We start from the raw sequence: 17,439 nt of genomic DNA, 5'->3' as shown, positions 1-17,439 counted from the left end.
CCATGCTAATGTATCTCTCCCTCTGTGTGTGTGTGTGTGTGTGTGAGAGAGAGAGTGTGTCTCCCTCTTTTCTGCTGGCCATGGAGTGTGTGAGAGTGGGAGGCCTATAGTTAATGTAGACTTTAATGTTGAGGGCAAGTAGGGGGCCATAAAAACAGACGACCCCTAAGATTGTGCTTAGCTCTCAGCCTGCTGAGGGGAACTTGTACTGGTCAGTCTATGGCTAACGACTTCAGCCCTGGACCTAGAAAACCACAGGGGTGCACACCTTTTGCTTTAGCCCAGTTCTATCACACCTGCCTCAACATCTGTTCCGTTGGTGGTGTAATTTGCCTGGGCTGTCGCCTGCACACCCTATAGCTGTCTAGGGCCACGGTCGAACGAAGCACTGTAGCGCTCCTGAGATAGGCCTGCCTAATTTGCATAGCTCCTCCCAACTGTAGCGTTTCTGTCCAATAGTGGGCCGGCAGCATACCAACTCTGCTGCTGCCGCCTCCTCCACGGCCTCACTGGCTCAGGAAGGTACGTCCCAGAGACACGCCCATCCACCACCTCTCTACACACACAGCTATTTCCTGGCTATGGGGTCATAGTATGGGCTGCCCCCCCCCCTTCCCCCAATTCATGCATGCATGACCTCATCTACTTAACAACACACACACACACACACACACACACACACACACACACACACACACACTTGTGGATGTGTGTCATCATCACTATGATGCACCGACATCACATTTGACTCGTGCACACAGACATGCACACATCAGCCTCATTTACTGCTAATCAATTCAATTCACCCTGCACTTTTCCTCACCTGCACTCAAAAGTGCTTTTAACATTTACACCTCACCACCACTCAGCCTTGAACTTCTATCCCCCATTTCATCTCCGAAAGTTAGTTCTTTGTCTTCACTTCGAGCAAGCTCCATCTTGACTTCCAACTTGCCCCTCTTACTCCCCTGTGCCCCCCCTGGCCAGGGCTGTGAGGGCGGGTGCATAACGGGATGGGGAGGGGCGTGTATCACAGGGGCGGGGACTGACACTGCAGGGGCCGGCAGGAGCTGGGTTGGCGTGCTGCCATCGTCCGACCTGGGTCTGGTGGGGGGGGGAGGGGAGGGGAGGGTAGAGGCGGATGTTGGGGAGCTGGGGGAGACTTTCAGACTGAGACGGAGGATGCGAAGGGCTGCCCTGGTGGCGCGCTACCGGAGCCAACTGTTGAAACCATCAGCGTCGCGCCGCCTTCCTGGTGAATCTCCGGAGATTTAATGGCATCCCCCGTCTCGTCTCCTCCCCCATCCCCCCCCGGATCTGTTTTAGTGCTTTGAAAAAGGGCCTCCTTACCTCCTCGTAACAATGCCATAAGCAGACGTGACGGCAAGCCTGCAGACACATTTCTGCCAGAGACCCAGTGAGCGGTCACATCAGTTATTCCTCAAGGAGGGAAGGAGGGAATCTTTTTTTAAAGTATTAAAACAAGGCTCTGCTCTCGCCCTGCTGGGTGGTGAAGGGTGGTGAAGGTCGGCGATTCCAACGGTGGCTCCATCGATTGAGTACAACATAGAAATAGTGTAGAGCAGACTGGATTTTCTCTCCCCTTTTTAGCGTAGAGAATCTCCTCTGCTCTACAATGACATCTTTATATTACTAGGATGTGTGTGTAGGTAAAATACAGGTAAAATATGTGGAGATCAGATGACCTGCAGAGAGAGGCCCTCATTGGAGAATGAGTCAACCTATGGCAAGGCGACTGTTCCCCCTGGAATGTGTGATGGATTCAGAGTGACAGTGGTGGTGTGATTGTCAGTTAGAGCCCTCCAATTTGCGGGGCTCCCTCACTGAGACTGGACCAATCACCTGTTCGTAAGTGCCGTGAATATGTATGACATCATCACTCCAAAGGAGGCAGCCCTTCCCAGTTGTCCACCTCCAATTGGCTTGGTCCTCTCTGATGATGTCACTCACCATTGCAAAACTCTGTTCCTTCGTATAACTGCTAGCTTAGCCCTTTCTCTAGTGTGGCTGAGGCAAGGCTTGGCACTTTGCTCCTGATGCTTCCTCTTACCCAATGACATTCTAGAGCGCACTGTGACAGAAGTGTGTGTTTGAAGCGTTTGTGTATGCCTTTAAAGGGATAGGCCAACTATTCTGGAGTTTTGCTCATTTGCCATAACCTCCATACATAACCAAGATACAGTGTCTTCACCGTCACTCTCCGCACAGTATACTATACACTAGTGAGCTACAGTCCTTAGTATCGCCATAGAATGGAGGCAAATGGTACAGTTGTTCAAAATCACCAAAAACACACATCTAACAGCGCCAAAAAGCTCTTTGTGCTTCGTGTACTCACCACGAGATGAAATATTAATCCATAGTTATGTGAAACGTCATTTTCGGAGTAAATCCCCACACAGAGTTACTTCCTTGTTTGCCTGTAAAGAGCGCTTCCACTGTACACAGCGCATGCGCTGTATGCTGCGCATGCCTGGCGGCCATGTTCAGAAAGTAATTCCGGCTATCTATTTACCTTAAAGTCGAGCTGAACCCAAAAATGACTTTTATTTTCTTTTAGTTCAAATACCTGGGTATGCAGTGCACCTATTTAATAATGTATGCAAAGAAAACCACAAAAATCTAATTTCTTTAGTTTTTCACACTTTTTCACATCAAAAGTTCATTTTTCAAGATTTCATTGATAACAGTAATGTACAGTTTGCTGACGTCACCTAGTACTATCAAATTTCTACCCCATTTCAACCAATCATATCACGACATGCATCTGTCAATCAAATCTTCATTTCAGGATAATTTTCTCTTCCAAATGAAGTAGAAAATGGCGCCTAGTGCCTGTCATCTGGCAGAATTCCTATCCCATAAACTACTAACTTGGCCAATTGTTAGAAACATGAACAAAAAACAAAAACTATAATCTCTAAGAATACAAAGAAATGTAACTGGCTCGTTAAAACGCGCATTCCAGGGATATCGTATTTACAGAAATAGCGTAAAAGGCACGCGCTTGAGAGCGTGGTTGTCAGCGGTCTGCCCTCGGCGATTCCAGGCGGGCGGGCAGCACCCATGCATCGGATTGTCTGCTCGCTCCGCACGAAGCAGCTGGCAGCCTGGTACTCTGTGGATCCCACTCGCGTAGCATGACAACACGCTGAATCCCACTCAATTTGGGGGTGGAACATACCATGATTGACCAATGCCAAAGCCAGTCGACAGAATTGTCAAATCAAATCATCGACATGATACTATGACCCGCCTCTCAACTTGTCATCTCAGACAAATTATGTTTTCAGTCTGAAACGCACGTGACGAACGGGTTCAGTTCGACTTTAAGAAAGGTAATTTCTCCGCATTAATATTTCATCGTGTGGTGAGTACCCGTAGCACAAAGAACCTTTTGACGCTGTTAGATGTGTGTTTTTGGTGGTCTTGAACGACTGTACCATTTGCCTCCATTCTATGGCGATACGAACTAACTTGACGACTGTAGCTCACTGTATACTGCACAGAGAGTGAAAACTCCCCAGAAGTTGGTGTGTCCCTTTAAGGAAGGATATGTTTGCCTTGCTGCCTTTCGCATGTGGATGTCCTGTGTGCCAATACCCTATATAGGTAGTCTCTTAAAACAGACTGTCTCATCTACATCCGGCGAATGCAGCTATATACAGTCTGTACGTTACACCCCCAGAACATGCACAAGGAAGTTGGGAAAAAAACCTTCAGACAGGAAAGAAGTTCGACAGAATCCGACCAATCACGACACGTGGGTCCACGAAAAATGCGGCATATTGGATTCTGATTGGACTAATGAGCGGAAGACCCGCCTTTCTACTTCCCATTCCGGTCGGTGCATGATTCTCCCCTACGAAGTACAGACGGTATGGCGGAAGCATTTGAAAATTGCGGAAGCCAACTCGTCTGTTCTAAGAGACTACTATATAGGCTATATATATAGGCTATATATATATATATATATAGGCTATATACCCTATATAGGCTACTGTTCTTTAGAGATGCACCTGCAGATGCTTTCCTAATGCATCCCTCCCTGCTGATCACTGAGCTGATATGTTGGTGGAGTAGTACAGTGGTTCCCAAACTGGGGGACGCACCCCCCTAGAGGGGCAACGGAGGAATGACGGGGTGGTGCGACACTTCCAATTTTTAACAATTTCTCTCGCTGTGCTCCCTTTCTCGGGTGTCTTTCGGAGGCTGTATGTAGCGGGCTGACTTTTAAAGCTAGAGTGAAGTAGCATAATGAAACCAGAAGACCTACGTAAATATTCATATCTCATAAGGGGGCCTGGCAGAAAGACTTTGGGAACCACTGGAGTAGTGCTGCATCCTACCTGATTACACCTATCCAGGCATGTCAGATCAGTGATCGTTCTAGAGAGAAGGAACGTGGTCCCATGCTGTCGGTATCCGCACCAGGTTTGCTGCTGTGGTAGGAGTTGTAGCTGAATGAAGGGTGAATGTTCGCACACCGGCCAATCAGCTCTGCCCTATCTAGTTGCGGAATGATGTGAGCTATGCATCCTGGGGGCTGTAGTTTTCTCGGATGCTGCATGGCCAGGCCAAGATAAAACATGCATATTTGACACCCAAGACTATGGCGCATGAGTTGCCACCGGAAAAGTGTTTGCTGCCTTAAACGCTGTGCCCTCACTGCCCCTCTCTTGTCTTAATTACTGAGCCCTCTCTTCAATTTTCCTCTCTCTCCACTTTTCCTCCCCCATTTCTTATTGGAAGGTAAGAAGCACAAGATACCATTTTGAGACGTGTGCGTGTGCGTGTGCGTGTGTGTGTGTGTGCGTCTGAAGTGAAAGGGGAACAACAGACAGTTGAGAGCTTTAAAGCTTTAGACTGAGGGGAGAATGACTGGAGCCTTTAAAGGAAATCAATGATTTACATTAACCTGGCTCAGCCCTGGCGGCAGTTTGAGTCTGACCATCACTCTCTTGTAGATCTGCTGGGGTGTGCCAGACAGGAAATGGATTGAGAAAGTTTACTTTGCTCTCAGGTTTCACCTCATCCCCCAGATGGCAGTGAATGGATTATGATGTGAATGGGTTTTGAATGGATTATGATGTGAATGGATGATGTGAATGGATTATGATGTGAATGGATGATGTGAATGGGTTATGAATGGATTATGATGTGAATGGGTTATAAATGGATTATGATGTGAATGGGTTATGAATGGATTATGATGTGAATGCGTTATGATGAGTGGGTTATGAATGGATTATGATGTGAATGGATTATGATGTGAATGCGTTATGATGAGTATGGGTTATGAATGGATTATGATGTGAATGGATTCTGATGTGAATGCCGGATTATGATGTGAATGGATTATGATGTGAATGGGTTATGAATGGATTATGATGTGAATGGATGATGTGAATTGATTATGATGTGAATGGGTTATGAATGATTATGATGTGAATGGATTATGGGAATGGGTTATAAATGGATTATGATGTGAATGGGTTATGATGTGAATGGGTTATGAATGGATTCTGATGTGAATGGGTTATGAATGGATTATGATGTGGTGAATGGATGATGATGTGAATGGATTCTGATGTGAATGGATTATGATGTGAATGGATTATGTGAATGGGTTATGAATGGATTATGATGTGGTGAATGGATGATGATGTGAATGGGTTATGAATGGATTATGATGTGGTGAATGGATTATGATGTGAATGGATTATGATGTGAATGGATTATGATGTGAATGGATGATGTGAATGGATGATGTGAATGGATTATGATATGAATGGGTTATGAATGGATTATGATGTGAATGGATTATGATGTGGTGAATGGATTATGATGTGAATGGATGATGTGAATGGATTATGATGTGAATGGATTATGATGTGGTGAATGGATTATGATGTGAATGGATGATGTGAATGGATTATGATGTGAATGGATGATGTGAATGGATTATGATGTGAATGGATTATGATGTGAATGGATTATGATGTGAATGGATTATGATGTGAATGGGTTATGATGTGAATGGGTTATGTGAATGGGTTATGATGGGAATGGATTATGATGGGAATGGGTTTTGCAGAGTGTAGCAACCTGTAAGCCAAGGAGAAAACAAATCCATTAAATGCATCTGATTTGCTTGCAATTTGAAATCAAACTGTAGGCCAACATTGTCTGAATGGCACAGGTTTTGGGGTTTGCTATTTCTTATCAAACTAGCCTGGAAAACCATCCTGATCATGTGATCTGTTTAGTTCTGTGGATCAGTCTGGCCTCCAGCCCGCCCCCAGCAATTTCCAGAAATTACCAAATGCACGGACCAATCTGGGACCTCGTAGTTGATAACATAACCAGCCAATCAGGGTGGCAAAACAGCATGGCGGCTCCCGAAGCAACGAGCGGTAACGTTAACGTCGTCTTTACGTCGTAAAGTAGGGTAAACACAGTCATACTGTAAGTGTTTATTGCAGAAACAGACTCAGTAACAACAATTCAACAGGAGTATGAGGTAGCAGGGTTTCTCTGTGGAAAAGACGTTTTCGCCGTTCTTCCGAGTGGATTTGGATTGGATTTGGCGATGCTGATTGGCTGAAGGAGATGTCTGTCAAGGCAAGTACTCGCACCCAGCCGCCCACTGAAATGGATGCGGGCAGCGCATGAGGCCAGGCTAGTCCGCAGAACGAAACAGAATGTGAGAGATCATCTCATCAGGATGGCTTTGACCAGGCTAGTATCAAACCATACATCTGGCCTGTTGCTGTAGTAATGCCTGCCTATTGGTGAGAAAGGGAACTGGGTGGACTGGAATGGATGTTGTGATCAGCTGTGAAACTCACGCTCGATCTCGGTCTCTCCCCCTCTGTCCTCTTTTTACAGCATGCAAAAGTTTACTCAACAAGAAGTCTGATTCAGCGAAGGTAAGGTTGTGCAGTCACACACCTCTGCCCTGCTAAGCTCTCCTCCTCTACGCGCTCTCTCCTCCACTCACCCCTTCTTCCTCGCACTGTTTTCCTAGGACTCTCCTCCTTATAGTGCCGTTTCCTTTCCATGATACAGTCATGAAGGATGTCATTGCCTTTTCAGGATTTTTTATTATTTGACGCAAAATGTCAATTTATTTCTATAGGGAGATTCCCTTACTTTTTTTGTCTCCCCTCTCACAGCACTGACTAACAATTATCGGTGTACTCTTCCTCCTTTTTGGCCTTGTTCTTCCCTCCCTCAGTCAGCCTCGCCGTGTTTGCCGAGCAGTCTGTTGTTCTCCGCTGCTATGAAGCATCCTCCTGCCTCCTGCCTCCCTCTCTCTTTCTCCCCCGCCCCCAGGGGGCACTCTGCGCACTTAAGTGGCGGAGGCACCGAGAGTTAGTCGAGCAGTAAAAAGGATGATCTAGAGGCTATTCTTCGGCACTCGCCCTCTCGTTTACCCCGTTAACTCTCGACAGCCTGGGAGCCTCGACCGACATGCCCCCACCTCTGTAAACAGCGTAGCGTTCTAATGCCTGTGTGTGTCTGTGTGTGTGTGTGTGTTCACTCTGCATGTGTGTCTTCATCCCAGCCTTCCACCAACAACAGTAAGAACAGTATAGTGAGCGCCATCAATGCCCTGAAAGACAGCAACATGGCGACCAACTCCCAGATGGTACAGTAGGACCGCCGCAGTGTCGGTTTCCGCCCGCTAACCCCAGTAGTTCCTTAGTAGCATTGTGCCTCATCCGCTATTGTTCATAATTGCTGCTTTTCACCCTTCATCCACCATCTTGGAGGTGTTGCACCCTATCAAACCCCCCTTCCCCACCACCACCATACCCAACCACCACCTTCCCGGCATGCAAAGGCACCACTGCGTTAGTGCTGTCAGCCTGGCTTTCCACCAGTCCAATGGATTCAGTCGTGGAGCATTTCTTGCAAGTAGCTCTCCACTTTGATTTAATTTTGTCTTTTGTGCAGTTGGACGAACTGGCTGCGATTACGCAATTCAAACAGTCGTTAATTGTTCAGGTTAATCGACGTGATCACGTGATACATAAACAATAAATCGATCATGGATTTATGCTGGACATCCCTAGCACCCATACTCTGGCCATATCTTCACGTGCTCCCGAATTAGAAACGAGTTCAAGCTGATGGAGCACTTGAGGTAGACTCTGAGAAATGCTCCTCCCTACTTTGAATCTCAGAGTGCACATGGAGCAGAGCACGAATCCCTCTGTAGGATTACCGTATATACGTGAGGTTTTGGCAGCATTGAGCACTGTAGAGTGCTCCTGGGCCACCTCACCTCTGGCATCCAACTAGAATTTAAGTCTTGTCATCTGAAGGCCCCTATGCTCTTCCCTGTGTATATAATCCTTCTCCCCCATGCTTTAATTTGAACCATCTCCCCTAAAAATCTAAAGAACTTGCTCACTACAATCAGCTGTGCCTTGCAACCATCTATCCTAACACCTTACTCAGTCATCCTAATCTTTTTAGCCAGCTCAACCTTCTTTCCCTCCCTAACATAATTCATCTTCAAATCCACTGACATCCCACCATACTGACAAACTTTGCTAACGTGCTAACATCCATTACTAGCATGTCATTTCTGGAGACGCTTTACCAGCATGCATTACATTTTACATTTTGTAGCAGACAATTGCATAATATCCTGTCTGGCAAGGCTGTGTTTCTCAACTGGTGGCTCGGGGGCCAGAAGTAGGTTGCGAGATGCTCTTGACTGACTGGGTAGGTGACCAAAAACTACTATATTGGGGTGGGGGGCGGGGGGTGGGGGGGGGGGTATAATGTTAAGCACTGACCCCATGGCCTGGTAGGTCCCCATGCAAAGCCAGTTGAGAAGCACCGATAAAACGGTGTGTTGTTTGGGACTTACTGTTGTGTTCCACAGGAATCTCAGAGCACAGTGGTCCACAACCCCCCTGACGGCGTCAAGGTGTGTGTCTGTCTGCCTGAACGCCTGCCACCAAATGTCACCCAGATGCTCGAATATCCGGCCTCTTGGATTGGATGCTGGTTATATTAACCTCTCTATCTTTCCGTTTTTTCCGTCCTCTCTCACTCGCTCCGCCTCCAGGGATCGACAGAGAGCAACGCCACCAACGACGAGGAGGAAATGAAAGGTAGGAGAGGTACTCAATCTTTCTTTCCACGTTTTCCTGCTCTTAATCGCCCTCTCTCTCTCTCTCTCTCTGTCTCATCTAGAGAAGTGTGACAGTATTTGACAGTAGTGACTGGTGTGTGCCAGGTGTGCTGAGATACTAAATGTGTCTCTCACGCTCTTGACTGTGTGCCTGCGGGGTGTGTGTGTGTGTGTGTGTATTGTGTGTCTGGCTGCGTTTTGTTTGTGTGTGTGTGTGTTCTAGCGGACAGCTCAGCGCTGAGTCAGAGCAGTGCCACAGAGGAGATGCCCCCCCTCCTGTCCTCACCTCAAAGCTCACCTGCCAGTAAGTGTATCCACGGCAACCAAAAGCTTACATGGTCGCCCCTGGCAAGGACCCCCCCCCCACCACCCCTACCCCACTTTCCGGCCTTGTGTAGGCACTGGCAATGGGCCTCTTACGTCTCTGATCTTCCTCACTCTGGTCCACCAAGCTTCTTTTCAGGGCCCCCACTGGTTTGGGAATTTCTGAAATATCATGGACTTTTGATAGGTGTATTTACAGGGAAAACCAGGACATTTGCTAAATTCTCCAGGAAAATAAGGGAATTTTACGAATGGGTCACATTACAGGAATGTACTAAAACGCATATTCCAACTTGTTTCACGCATTCATTGCATTAGATGGTGGTTTTCAGCTGTTTTTCATTCAGTGTCTGCTCATTTCTCCGCAGCTAGACTACCTCCTTTTTACAACTTTTCTGAACTCAGAACAATCTTTAACCAAACCAGGATGGACTTGAATTTTCAGATCAGAGAAGTGCTCTGACCTAGTTCTGAAAAGTTGTGAAAATCTTTACATTGGGCCCACGGTGGGAACCCTGTCTTTTGTGTGTGTGTGTGTGTGTGTGTGTGTGTGTGTGTGTGTGTGTGTGTGTCTGTGTGTGTGTGTGTGTTATAGGAGTCTTTACTCTGCTGCTCTACAGCTTGTCTGACGCTATAGGAGTCTTTACCAATAGTCCCTATCTGCAGAGCCGGAGAGCCCAGCCAGCAACTCATCTAGCTACCACAGATTTACCAACCACAGTAATACCAACCTAGGTATTCAGCGCCGCCTAGCGAGTTCGATGACAAAATGCTACTTTTTGCCCACGTATTACAGGGGTGGAAGGTTTTAGAGGGGTGGGAGAGGTTAGGTTTAGGTGTGGAGGGTGGGAGAGGTTAGGTGTGGGGGATGGGAGAGGTTAGTGTCTGGGTTAGGTGTGGGGGGTGGGAGAGGTTAGGGTCTGGGTTAGGGGTGGGAGAGGTTAGGGTCTGGGTTAGGGGTGGGTTAGGGTCTGGGGTTGGAGACCCCCTAAAGTTATTCTCCCAGGCTAACATGCTAACAGTTCATTTTGCTACATTTCCATAGCGTTAAGCTAACTTATGGATATTTGCAGTGGTTACCAACTCACACTTTGACTAGAAACCAGGATTGTTTTAAGGTTAAACAATAAAACTTGATTCACATTCAGTACCTTTTGCATCGGGCATGTGCTGTGGGAATGAATTATCTATCCTATATAGTCCTTTGTCATGCAATTCGCTTGCCGGCGATTTACCAACTAGGTTGGTAAATCTGTGGTAGCTAGATGAGTTGCAAGCTGGGTTATCCGGCTCTGCAGAGAGGGGCTACTCTGCTGCTCTACAGCTTGTCTGACGCTATAGGAGTCTTTACTCAACTATGTTGCTCTACAGCTTGTCTGACGCTATCCACCTTATTTTTTAATGCCCCACTGTAAAAAAATATTGTGCGTATAAGGTCCAGTTTAACGTGACTTATTGTTGCAGCTTGCCATTTCCTAAATGGTATTCTACTTGATTTGAAAAGATGGCCGCCTACACTCAGTCCCTTGTACCCTGGCTGTATTTAACATACAAAACAAAACAACCCGTAATATCTTAATTTTATGTAGAATGCAGAGGACATGTAACTGTTTAGTTAAACTTGCATTCCAGGAATATTGTGCTCTAAAGATGACGATAGTGGCTCGAGACTGTTTCGTCCTGAAACCCACACGCTTTGCGGTGGTGGTTTTAGCGTAACCTATGTGGGATTTGAGGCGTAACCTATGTGCGTTTTAGCGTAAGTTATGTGGGATTCGAGGCGTAACCTATGTGGGGTTTGGCGTAACCTATGTGGGATTCGAAATAACGCATCCGAGATATAAAACGTTATGAATATAGCCACGTTATAAACAACAAACTAATGCTGGTGATCCGTATGGAAACAGTGTTACTCGAAATGGTTAAAAGTTCTATCAATTTGGTCATTTAGTGGCGTTTTACTGCCATGTAACATAACTAACTAGCGGCTAATATTAGCCACAGCAGGCGATTACCCATGAATGCACTGCGGTCTTAAAGGGATATTTATCGACAAGATTTTTGCCAAGCTGGACCTGATTAGTGATTTGCTCCGTTCGCCCAGACGGGTGTCAAGCTGTCAGCAACAAGGCTGGGACGATCACACCGGAAGAAGCACCCATCAGCAGATCAGGCAAAAATGGCCACCAAAAATAAGGTGGATAGGAGTCTTTACTCTACCCTGTTGCTCTACAGCTTGTCTGACGCTATAGGAGTCTTTACTCAACTCTATTGCTCTACAGCTTGTCTGACGCTATAGGAGTCTTTACTCAACTCTGCTGCTCTACAGATTGTCTGACGCTATAGGAGTCTTTACTCAACTATGTTGCTCTACAGCTTGTCTGACGCTATAGGAGTCTTTACTCAACTCTATTGCTCTACAGCTTGTCTGACGCTATAGGAGTCTTTACTCAACTCTGCTGCTCTACAGCTTGTCTGATGCTATAGGAGTCTTTACTCAACTCTGCTGCTCTACAGATTGTCTGACGCTATAGGAGTCTTTACTCAACTATGTTGCTCTACAGCTTGTCTGACGCTATAGGAGTCTTTACTCAACTCTGTTGCTCTACAGATTGTCTGATGCTATAAGAGTCTTTACTCAACTCTGCTGCTCTACAGATTGTCTGATGCTATAAGAGTCTTTACTCAACTCTGCTGCTCTACAGATTGTCTGATGCTATAAGAGTCTTTACTCAACTCTATTGCTCTACAGCTTGTCTGACGCTATAGGAGTCTTTACTCAACTCTATTGCTCTACAGATTGTCTGACGCTATAGGAGTCTTTACTCTACCCTGTTGCTCTACAGCTTGTCTGACGCTATAGGAGTCTTTACTCAACTATGTTACTCTACAGATTGTCTGACGCTATAGGAGTCTTTACTCAACTCTATTGCTCTACAGCTTGTCTGACGCTATAGGAGTCTTTACTCAACTCTGCTGCTCTACAGCTTGTCTGACGCTATAGGAGTTTTTACTCAACTCTATTGCTCTACAGCTTGTCTGACGCTATAGGAGTCTTTACTCAACTCTGTTGCTCTACAGCTTGTCTGATGCTATAGGAGTCTTTACTCAACTCTGTTGCTCTACAGCTTGTCTGACGCTATAGGAGTCTTTACTCAACTCTGCTACTCTACAGCTTGTCTGACGCTATAGGAGTCTTTACTCAACTCTGCTGCTCTACAGCTTGTCTGACGCTATAGGAGTCTTTACTCAACTCTGCTGCTCTACAGCTTGTCTGACGCTATAGGAGTTTTTACTCAACTCTATTGCTCTACAGCTTGTCTGACGCTATAGGAGTCTTTACTCAACTCTGTTGCTCTACAGCTTGTCTGACGCTATAGGAGTCTTTACTCAACTCTGCTGCTCTACAGTTTGTCTGACGCTATAAGAGTATTTACTCAACTCTGCTGCTCTACAGCTTGTCTGACGCTATAAGAGTCTTTACTCAACTCTATTGCTCTACAGCTTGTCTGACGCTATAGGAGTCTTTACTCAACTCTGCTGCTCTACAGCTTGTCTGACGCTATAGGAGTCTTTACTCAACTCTGCTGCTCTACAGATTGTCTGACGCTATAGGAGTCTTTACTCAACTCTGCTGCTCTACAGCTTGTCTGACGCTATAGGAGTCTTTACTCAACTCTGCTGCTCTACAGCTTGTCTGACGCTATATGAGTCTTTACTCAACTCTGCTGCTCTACAGCTTGTCTGACGCTATAGGAGTCTTTACTCAACTCTATTGCTCTACAGATTGTCTGACGCTATAGGAGTCTTTACTCAACTCTGCTGCTCTACAGCTTGTCTGACGCTATAGGAGTCTTTACTCAACTCTGCTGCTCTACAGATTGTCTGACGCTATAGGAGTCTTTTCTCCCGTCCTCGCCATTTTCTCATCCATTTTCCTCTACTCAGCTGCTCTCCCGTCTTGCCCTCCACTCTGACCTCTCCTTTCCTCTCTTCTCTTGTCCTGCTCTATAACCTTTGTTTTATCTCGTCTTTACCTCTCCTCACGCACACCTGCACTGAAGGACAGTCCCCCCCTCCCTTCCTGTGTCCTACGTCCTCTCCCACCTTCCTTCCTGAACATGCTAGTTTCCCCACGAGGCCTAACATGAGCCAATAACAAACAATGGCTTCCATCCCGGCTTCGCACTTTGCCGTGTTTTGTCAGAGGAGACTTTTTATATGAGCGGCGGAGGAGCGGCTTGTTAAATGATTCAGTACGCCCACATCATCACAACATCATCACAACATCATCACAACATCATCACCATCCAGAGCTGCACTCATCTTGTTTCCAGCTTGCTTGGCCCGTCCTGTCCTCATGTTAACCCAACCGCATGTCTGTCTCAACCCCACATGAACCCTCTCCGTCTGGGTTGTTTCTGATGAAGTATCTACACACTAACTAACTCATGATGTCAGTCATAGCCCATGTCCCTTTATGTTCTAGGGGTGTAACGCTTCACAAAATTCACGCTTGGCTTCGGTTCGATATGATTTTAAAAATTGTAATTCATTTGTATTCATTCTGTTTATTTATTTGATTATTGTCACGGTCTAGTTTACATTTTTTATTTCAATTGATGACGTTTTTGTTTTTCGCTTCCAACAGCGTTCGCCTTTTTCTTCTCAGTTTCAGTTTCCCATGATATCCTTGTAGAAGACTTGCACTGTTGTCAGCAGTGTTGTGATTCGTTGGGTTTTCATTGAACCTAAAGCCTCGTACCTAAACGCTTCAATACAAATACGCCGATTGTTACACCCCTATGATGTCAACTTGAGTTGTTTTAGTTTGGTGTATGCATGTCTTAACTGCACGAGCTGTTTGCCTGTGTGGGTTTCTGTGTGTGTTTGTGTGTCCGTTGACCATCCGTTGTGTGTTCCAGCTGTTCCACCGCATGACGCAAAGCGCATATTGGCATGGAACACCACAAACAACAGCTCCTGTCCCGACTCTGAGCACGCTCAGACCGCGCCGCCCGCCGCTCCGCTAGGGAGCAACACTGTCCCCGCTAAAAGCAACACTCAGCAGAGTAAGAACACGTCTGGACTGTTTAGCAGAGTTTTCCCTGCCAGCAGCTAACCAAGCTGCTGCAGACTCAAACCTGGCTTCTCTCTGCCAGCAGCTAACCAAGCTGCTGCAGACTCAAACCTGGCTTTTCTCTCTTATTAAGGCATACCTGTTCTTAGGAAAGGAGAAAATGGCCTTGATTTCTGATCAAGGGATGTTCATTTGTGAAATTGCCTTTCTAGCAATTATGTGATTAGTTGAATAATTGGTTATACTGTTACATTGCAGTTTGTACTATACTGTTATTCTGCAAAAAATGTCAATCTCAAGTAATTTAGTCAAGTAATGAGTCTTAGAATCTTGTTTCCCTTAAAGCAAGTGGGAAGAGATGAGATAATTTCCCTTATTTTTGATTCACTCTCTTCCTGTTTCGAAAGATTTGTTGAAACAAGTCACCATCTTGAAGAAAGGTGGATCACTAGTATAAAGCTCTGAATGTCACTTGAATCAAGCCAATCAAATAATTTGCTTTTGCCTTTTTTACTTGTTTTAACAAAAATCAGATTTTAAAATGAAATACTGGACCAAATGACTTGAGAGGCATTTGTTTTGCAGTGCAGGGTCTTTGCTTCCAGCTATTTTAGTTGGTTTCAGTGATACTGTATTTCTAGATCGTATGAGCTATGCCCTTAACAGATAAAAGCATTTCTCTGCCATTTGAATAGTGCTCACGAATACGTAGTATTGGTCTTTGATAAACTAAGGTCAGTGGTTTTGTGGTTTTGTTTGGTGGGATACAGTGATGTGGGAGAAACAATTGCCTCCATTATTTTAGACTATTTAGTGGAGTAAAATCCTATTAGTTTAGTCATAAATATTTAATTCAGTCGAGGACAGCCAAATATGAGTGTGCGATGGTTTTGGTGCAGTCATGTACACACTGCAGAGAGTAGTGTGTGCTCAGTTCTTGTTTAATGCAGAAGGTGAGCCACAGTGGCTCAGCTGCTTGGGATGGGATGGGAGGGGGGGGGGGTTAAAGAGGAGAGGTGTAGACACAGGATCAGCTGCTTGGGATGGGGGGGAGGTTAAAGAGGAGAGGTGTAGACAGAAGATCAGCTGCTTGGGATGGGGGGGGCGAGGTTAAAGAGGAGAGGTGTAGACAGAAGATCAGCTGCTTGGGATGGGGGGGGCGAGGTTAAAGAGGAGAGGTGTAGACAGAAGATCAGCTGCTTGGGATGGTGGGGCGAGGTTAAAGAGGAGAGGTGTAGACAGAAGATCAGCTGCTTGGGATGGGGGGGTGAGGTTAAAGAGGAGAGGTGTAGACAGAAGATCAGCTGCTTGGTATGGGGGGGGCGAGGTTAAAGAGGAGAGGTGTAGACAGAAGATCAGCTGCTTGGGATGGGGGGGGGGCGAGGTTAAAGAGGAGAGGTGTAGACAGAAGATCAGCTGCTTGGGATGGGGGGGGGGGCGAGGTTAAAGAGGAGAGGTGTAGACAGAAGATCAGCTGCTTGGGATGGGGGGGTGAGGTTAAAGAGGAGAGGTGTAGACAGAAGATCAGCTGCTTGGGATGGGGGGGTGAGGTTAAAGAGGAGAGGTGTAGACAGAAGATCAGCTGCTTGGGATGGGGGGGGCGAGGTTAAAGAGGAGAGGTGTGTAGACACAGGATCAGCTGCTTGGGATGGGGGGGGGGGGGTGAGGTTAAAGAGGAGAGGTGTGTAGACACAGGATCAGCTGCTTGGGATGGGGGGGGTGTGAGGTTAAAGCGGAGAGGTGTAGACCCAGAGGATCAGCTGCTTGGGATGGAGGTGAGGTTAAAGAGGAGAGGTGTAGACCCAGAGGATCAGCTGCTTGGGATGGGGGTGAGGTTAAAGAGGAGAGGTGTAGACAGGATCTGCAGGATGTGAAGTGATAAGAGATATATATCGCCAGGACAAAAGTGCCACATGCATTATTACTCTCACCTTTTTATCCCGATCTTCTTTCTTCCCAACACCCCCTCCCCCCCTCTCTAGCTCGTAAACAGGAGATCATCAAGATAACAGAGCAGCTGATTGAAGCAGTCAACAATGGAGACTTTGACGCCTACACGTGAGTGCAGCTGCCATCATATAATACCAGCAATGGTGCATTGGGGGCTTTTGCATAAAGTAAAAGCCATGTTCTCTAATGTAATATAATGTACAATTTTAGAACTAACAGCACTGTTTGGAATTGTCATTATTATAGCTGAATACAGAACTGTCTGGGCTCTGTGTTTCTCTAATCTCTCTTTCTCCCTCTCACCCTCTCTCAGGAGGATCTGTGACCCTGGGCTGACCTCTTTTGAACCAGAGGCTCTAGGGAATCTGGTGGAGGGCATGGACTTTCACAAGTTCTACTTTGAAAACTGTGAGTCTCCCAATGTTTTTGCTCAGTTTGTTTGAATCTGCTCGGAGTACCAGGTGGGTGCAGCTTTCCTCCAAATGGGGCAATGAGTGGCAGAAAGTGTTGGCAATCCCTGGAAAGTATCTGAAAAGTCAATTTGGTGGTGGGCTTTATAGCTGACAGTGTAATAGTACCTGGCAGCAACTGAAATGTCCCAATACCCACCAGTCTGGTACTCCATTTGAATGGAAACTAATAATATGGATTAATGTAACATTTTAACAAAGTATGCACAAATTACAGGTACAAAATTGTTGACTAGAAGCTAGGAATGGGCAACGAATTTCCAATTTTCGAATAATTGTTTTTATTTTCAAGATCGACTTATATTATTGAAAGTCGAAAAACGTTTATTGACAATCTTGTCTTAAAAAGTATGTTTTCCATTGTTTTTACCGGCACCTGTCTCTTTAAGACATTGCCCTGGCTGTGCTGTGCTGTGCGCACTCACTCACTCAATCAGCAT

The 17,439-nt window shown here is 46.0% G+C and overlaps 1 protein-coding gene across 9 annotated transcripts in view; it reads left to right on the top strand.

Moving 5' to 3' along the window:
* The window catches only part of LOC310775980 (calcium/calmodulin-dependent protein kinase type II subunit gamma-like), a 65,316-nt gene that overhangs the window by 39,194 nt on the left and 8,683 nt on the right, over nucleotides 1-17,439 (top strand). The window contains exons 13-21 of one of the 9 annotated variants that reach the window (XM_083636100.1): nucleotides 460-522; nucleotides 6,913-6,953; nucleotides 7,592-7,675; nucleotides 8,924-8,968; nucleotides 9,110-9,155; nucleotides 9,399-9,479; nucleotides 14,425-14,571; nucleotides 16,562-16,637; nucleotides 16,843-16,937. In XM_083636100.1, coding sequence (XP_083492226.1) covers nucleotides 460-522; nucleotides 6,913-6,953; nucleotides 7,592-7,675; nucleotides 8,924-8,968; nucleotides 9,110-9,155; nucleotides 9,399-9,479; nucleotides 14,425-14,571; nucleotides 16,562-16,637; nucleotides 16,843-16,937 — 678 coding nt within the window. Of the gene's footprint in view, nucleotides 1-459; nucleotides 523-6,912; nucleotides 6,954-7,591; nucleotides 7,676-8,923; nucleotides 8,969-9,109; nucleotides 9,165-9,398; nucleotides 9,480-14,424; nucleotides 14,572-16,561; nucleotides 16,638-16,842; nucleotides 16,938-17,439 lie in introns of all 9 variants that reach the window. The other 8 variants (XM_083636099.1, XM_083636101.1, XM_083636103.1 and 5 more) reach the window with 8 other exon arrangements.

The sequence above is a fragment of the Poromitra crassiceps genome (genome assembly GCF_964638095.1).
Source record: "Poromitra crassiceps genome assembly, chromosome: 4".
Lineage (NCBI taxonomy): Eukaryota > Metazoa > Chordata > Actinopteri > Beryciformes > Melamphaidae > Poromitra > Poromitra crassiceps.
This window is presented reverse-complemented; position numbering and strand designations above follow the sequence as displayed.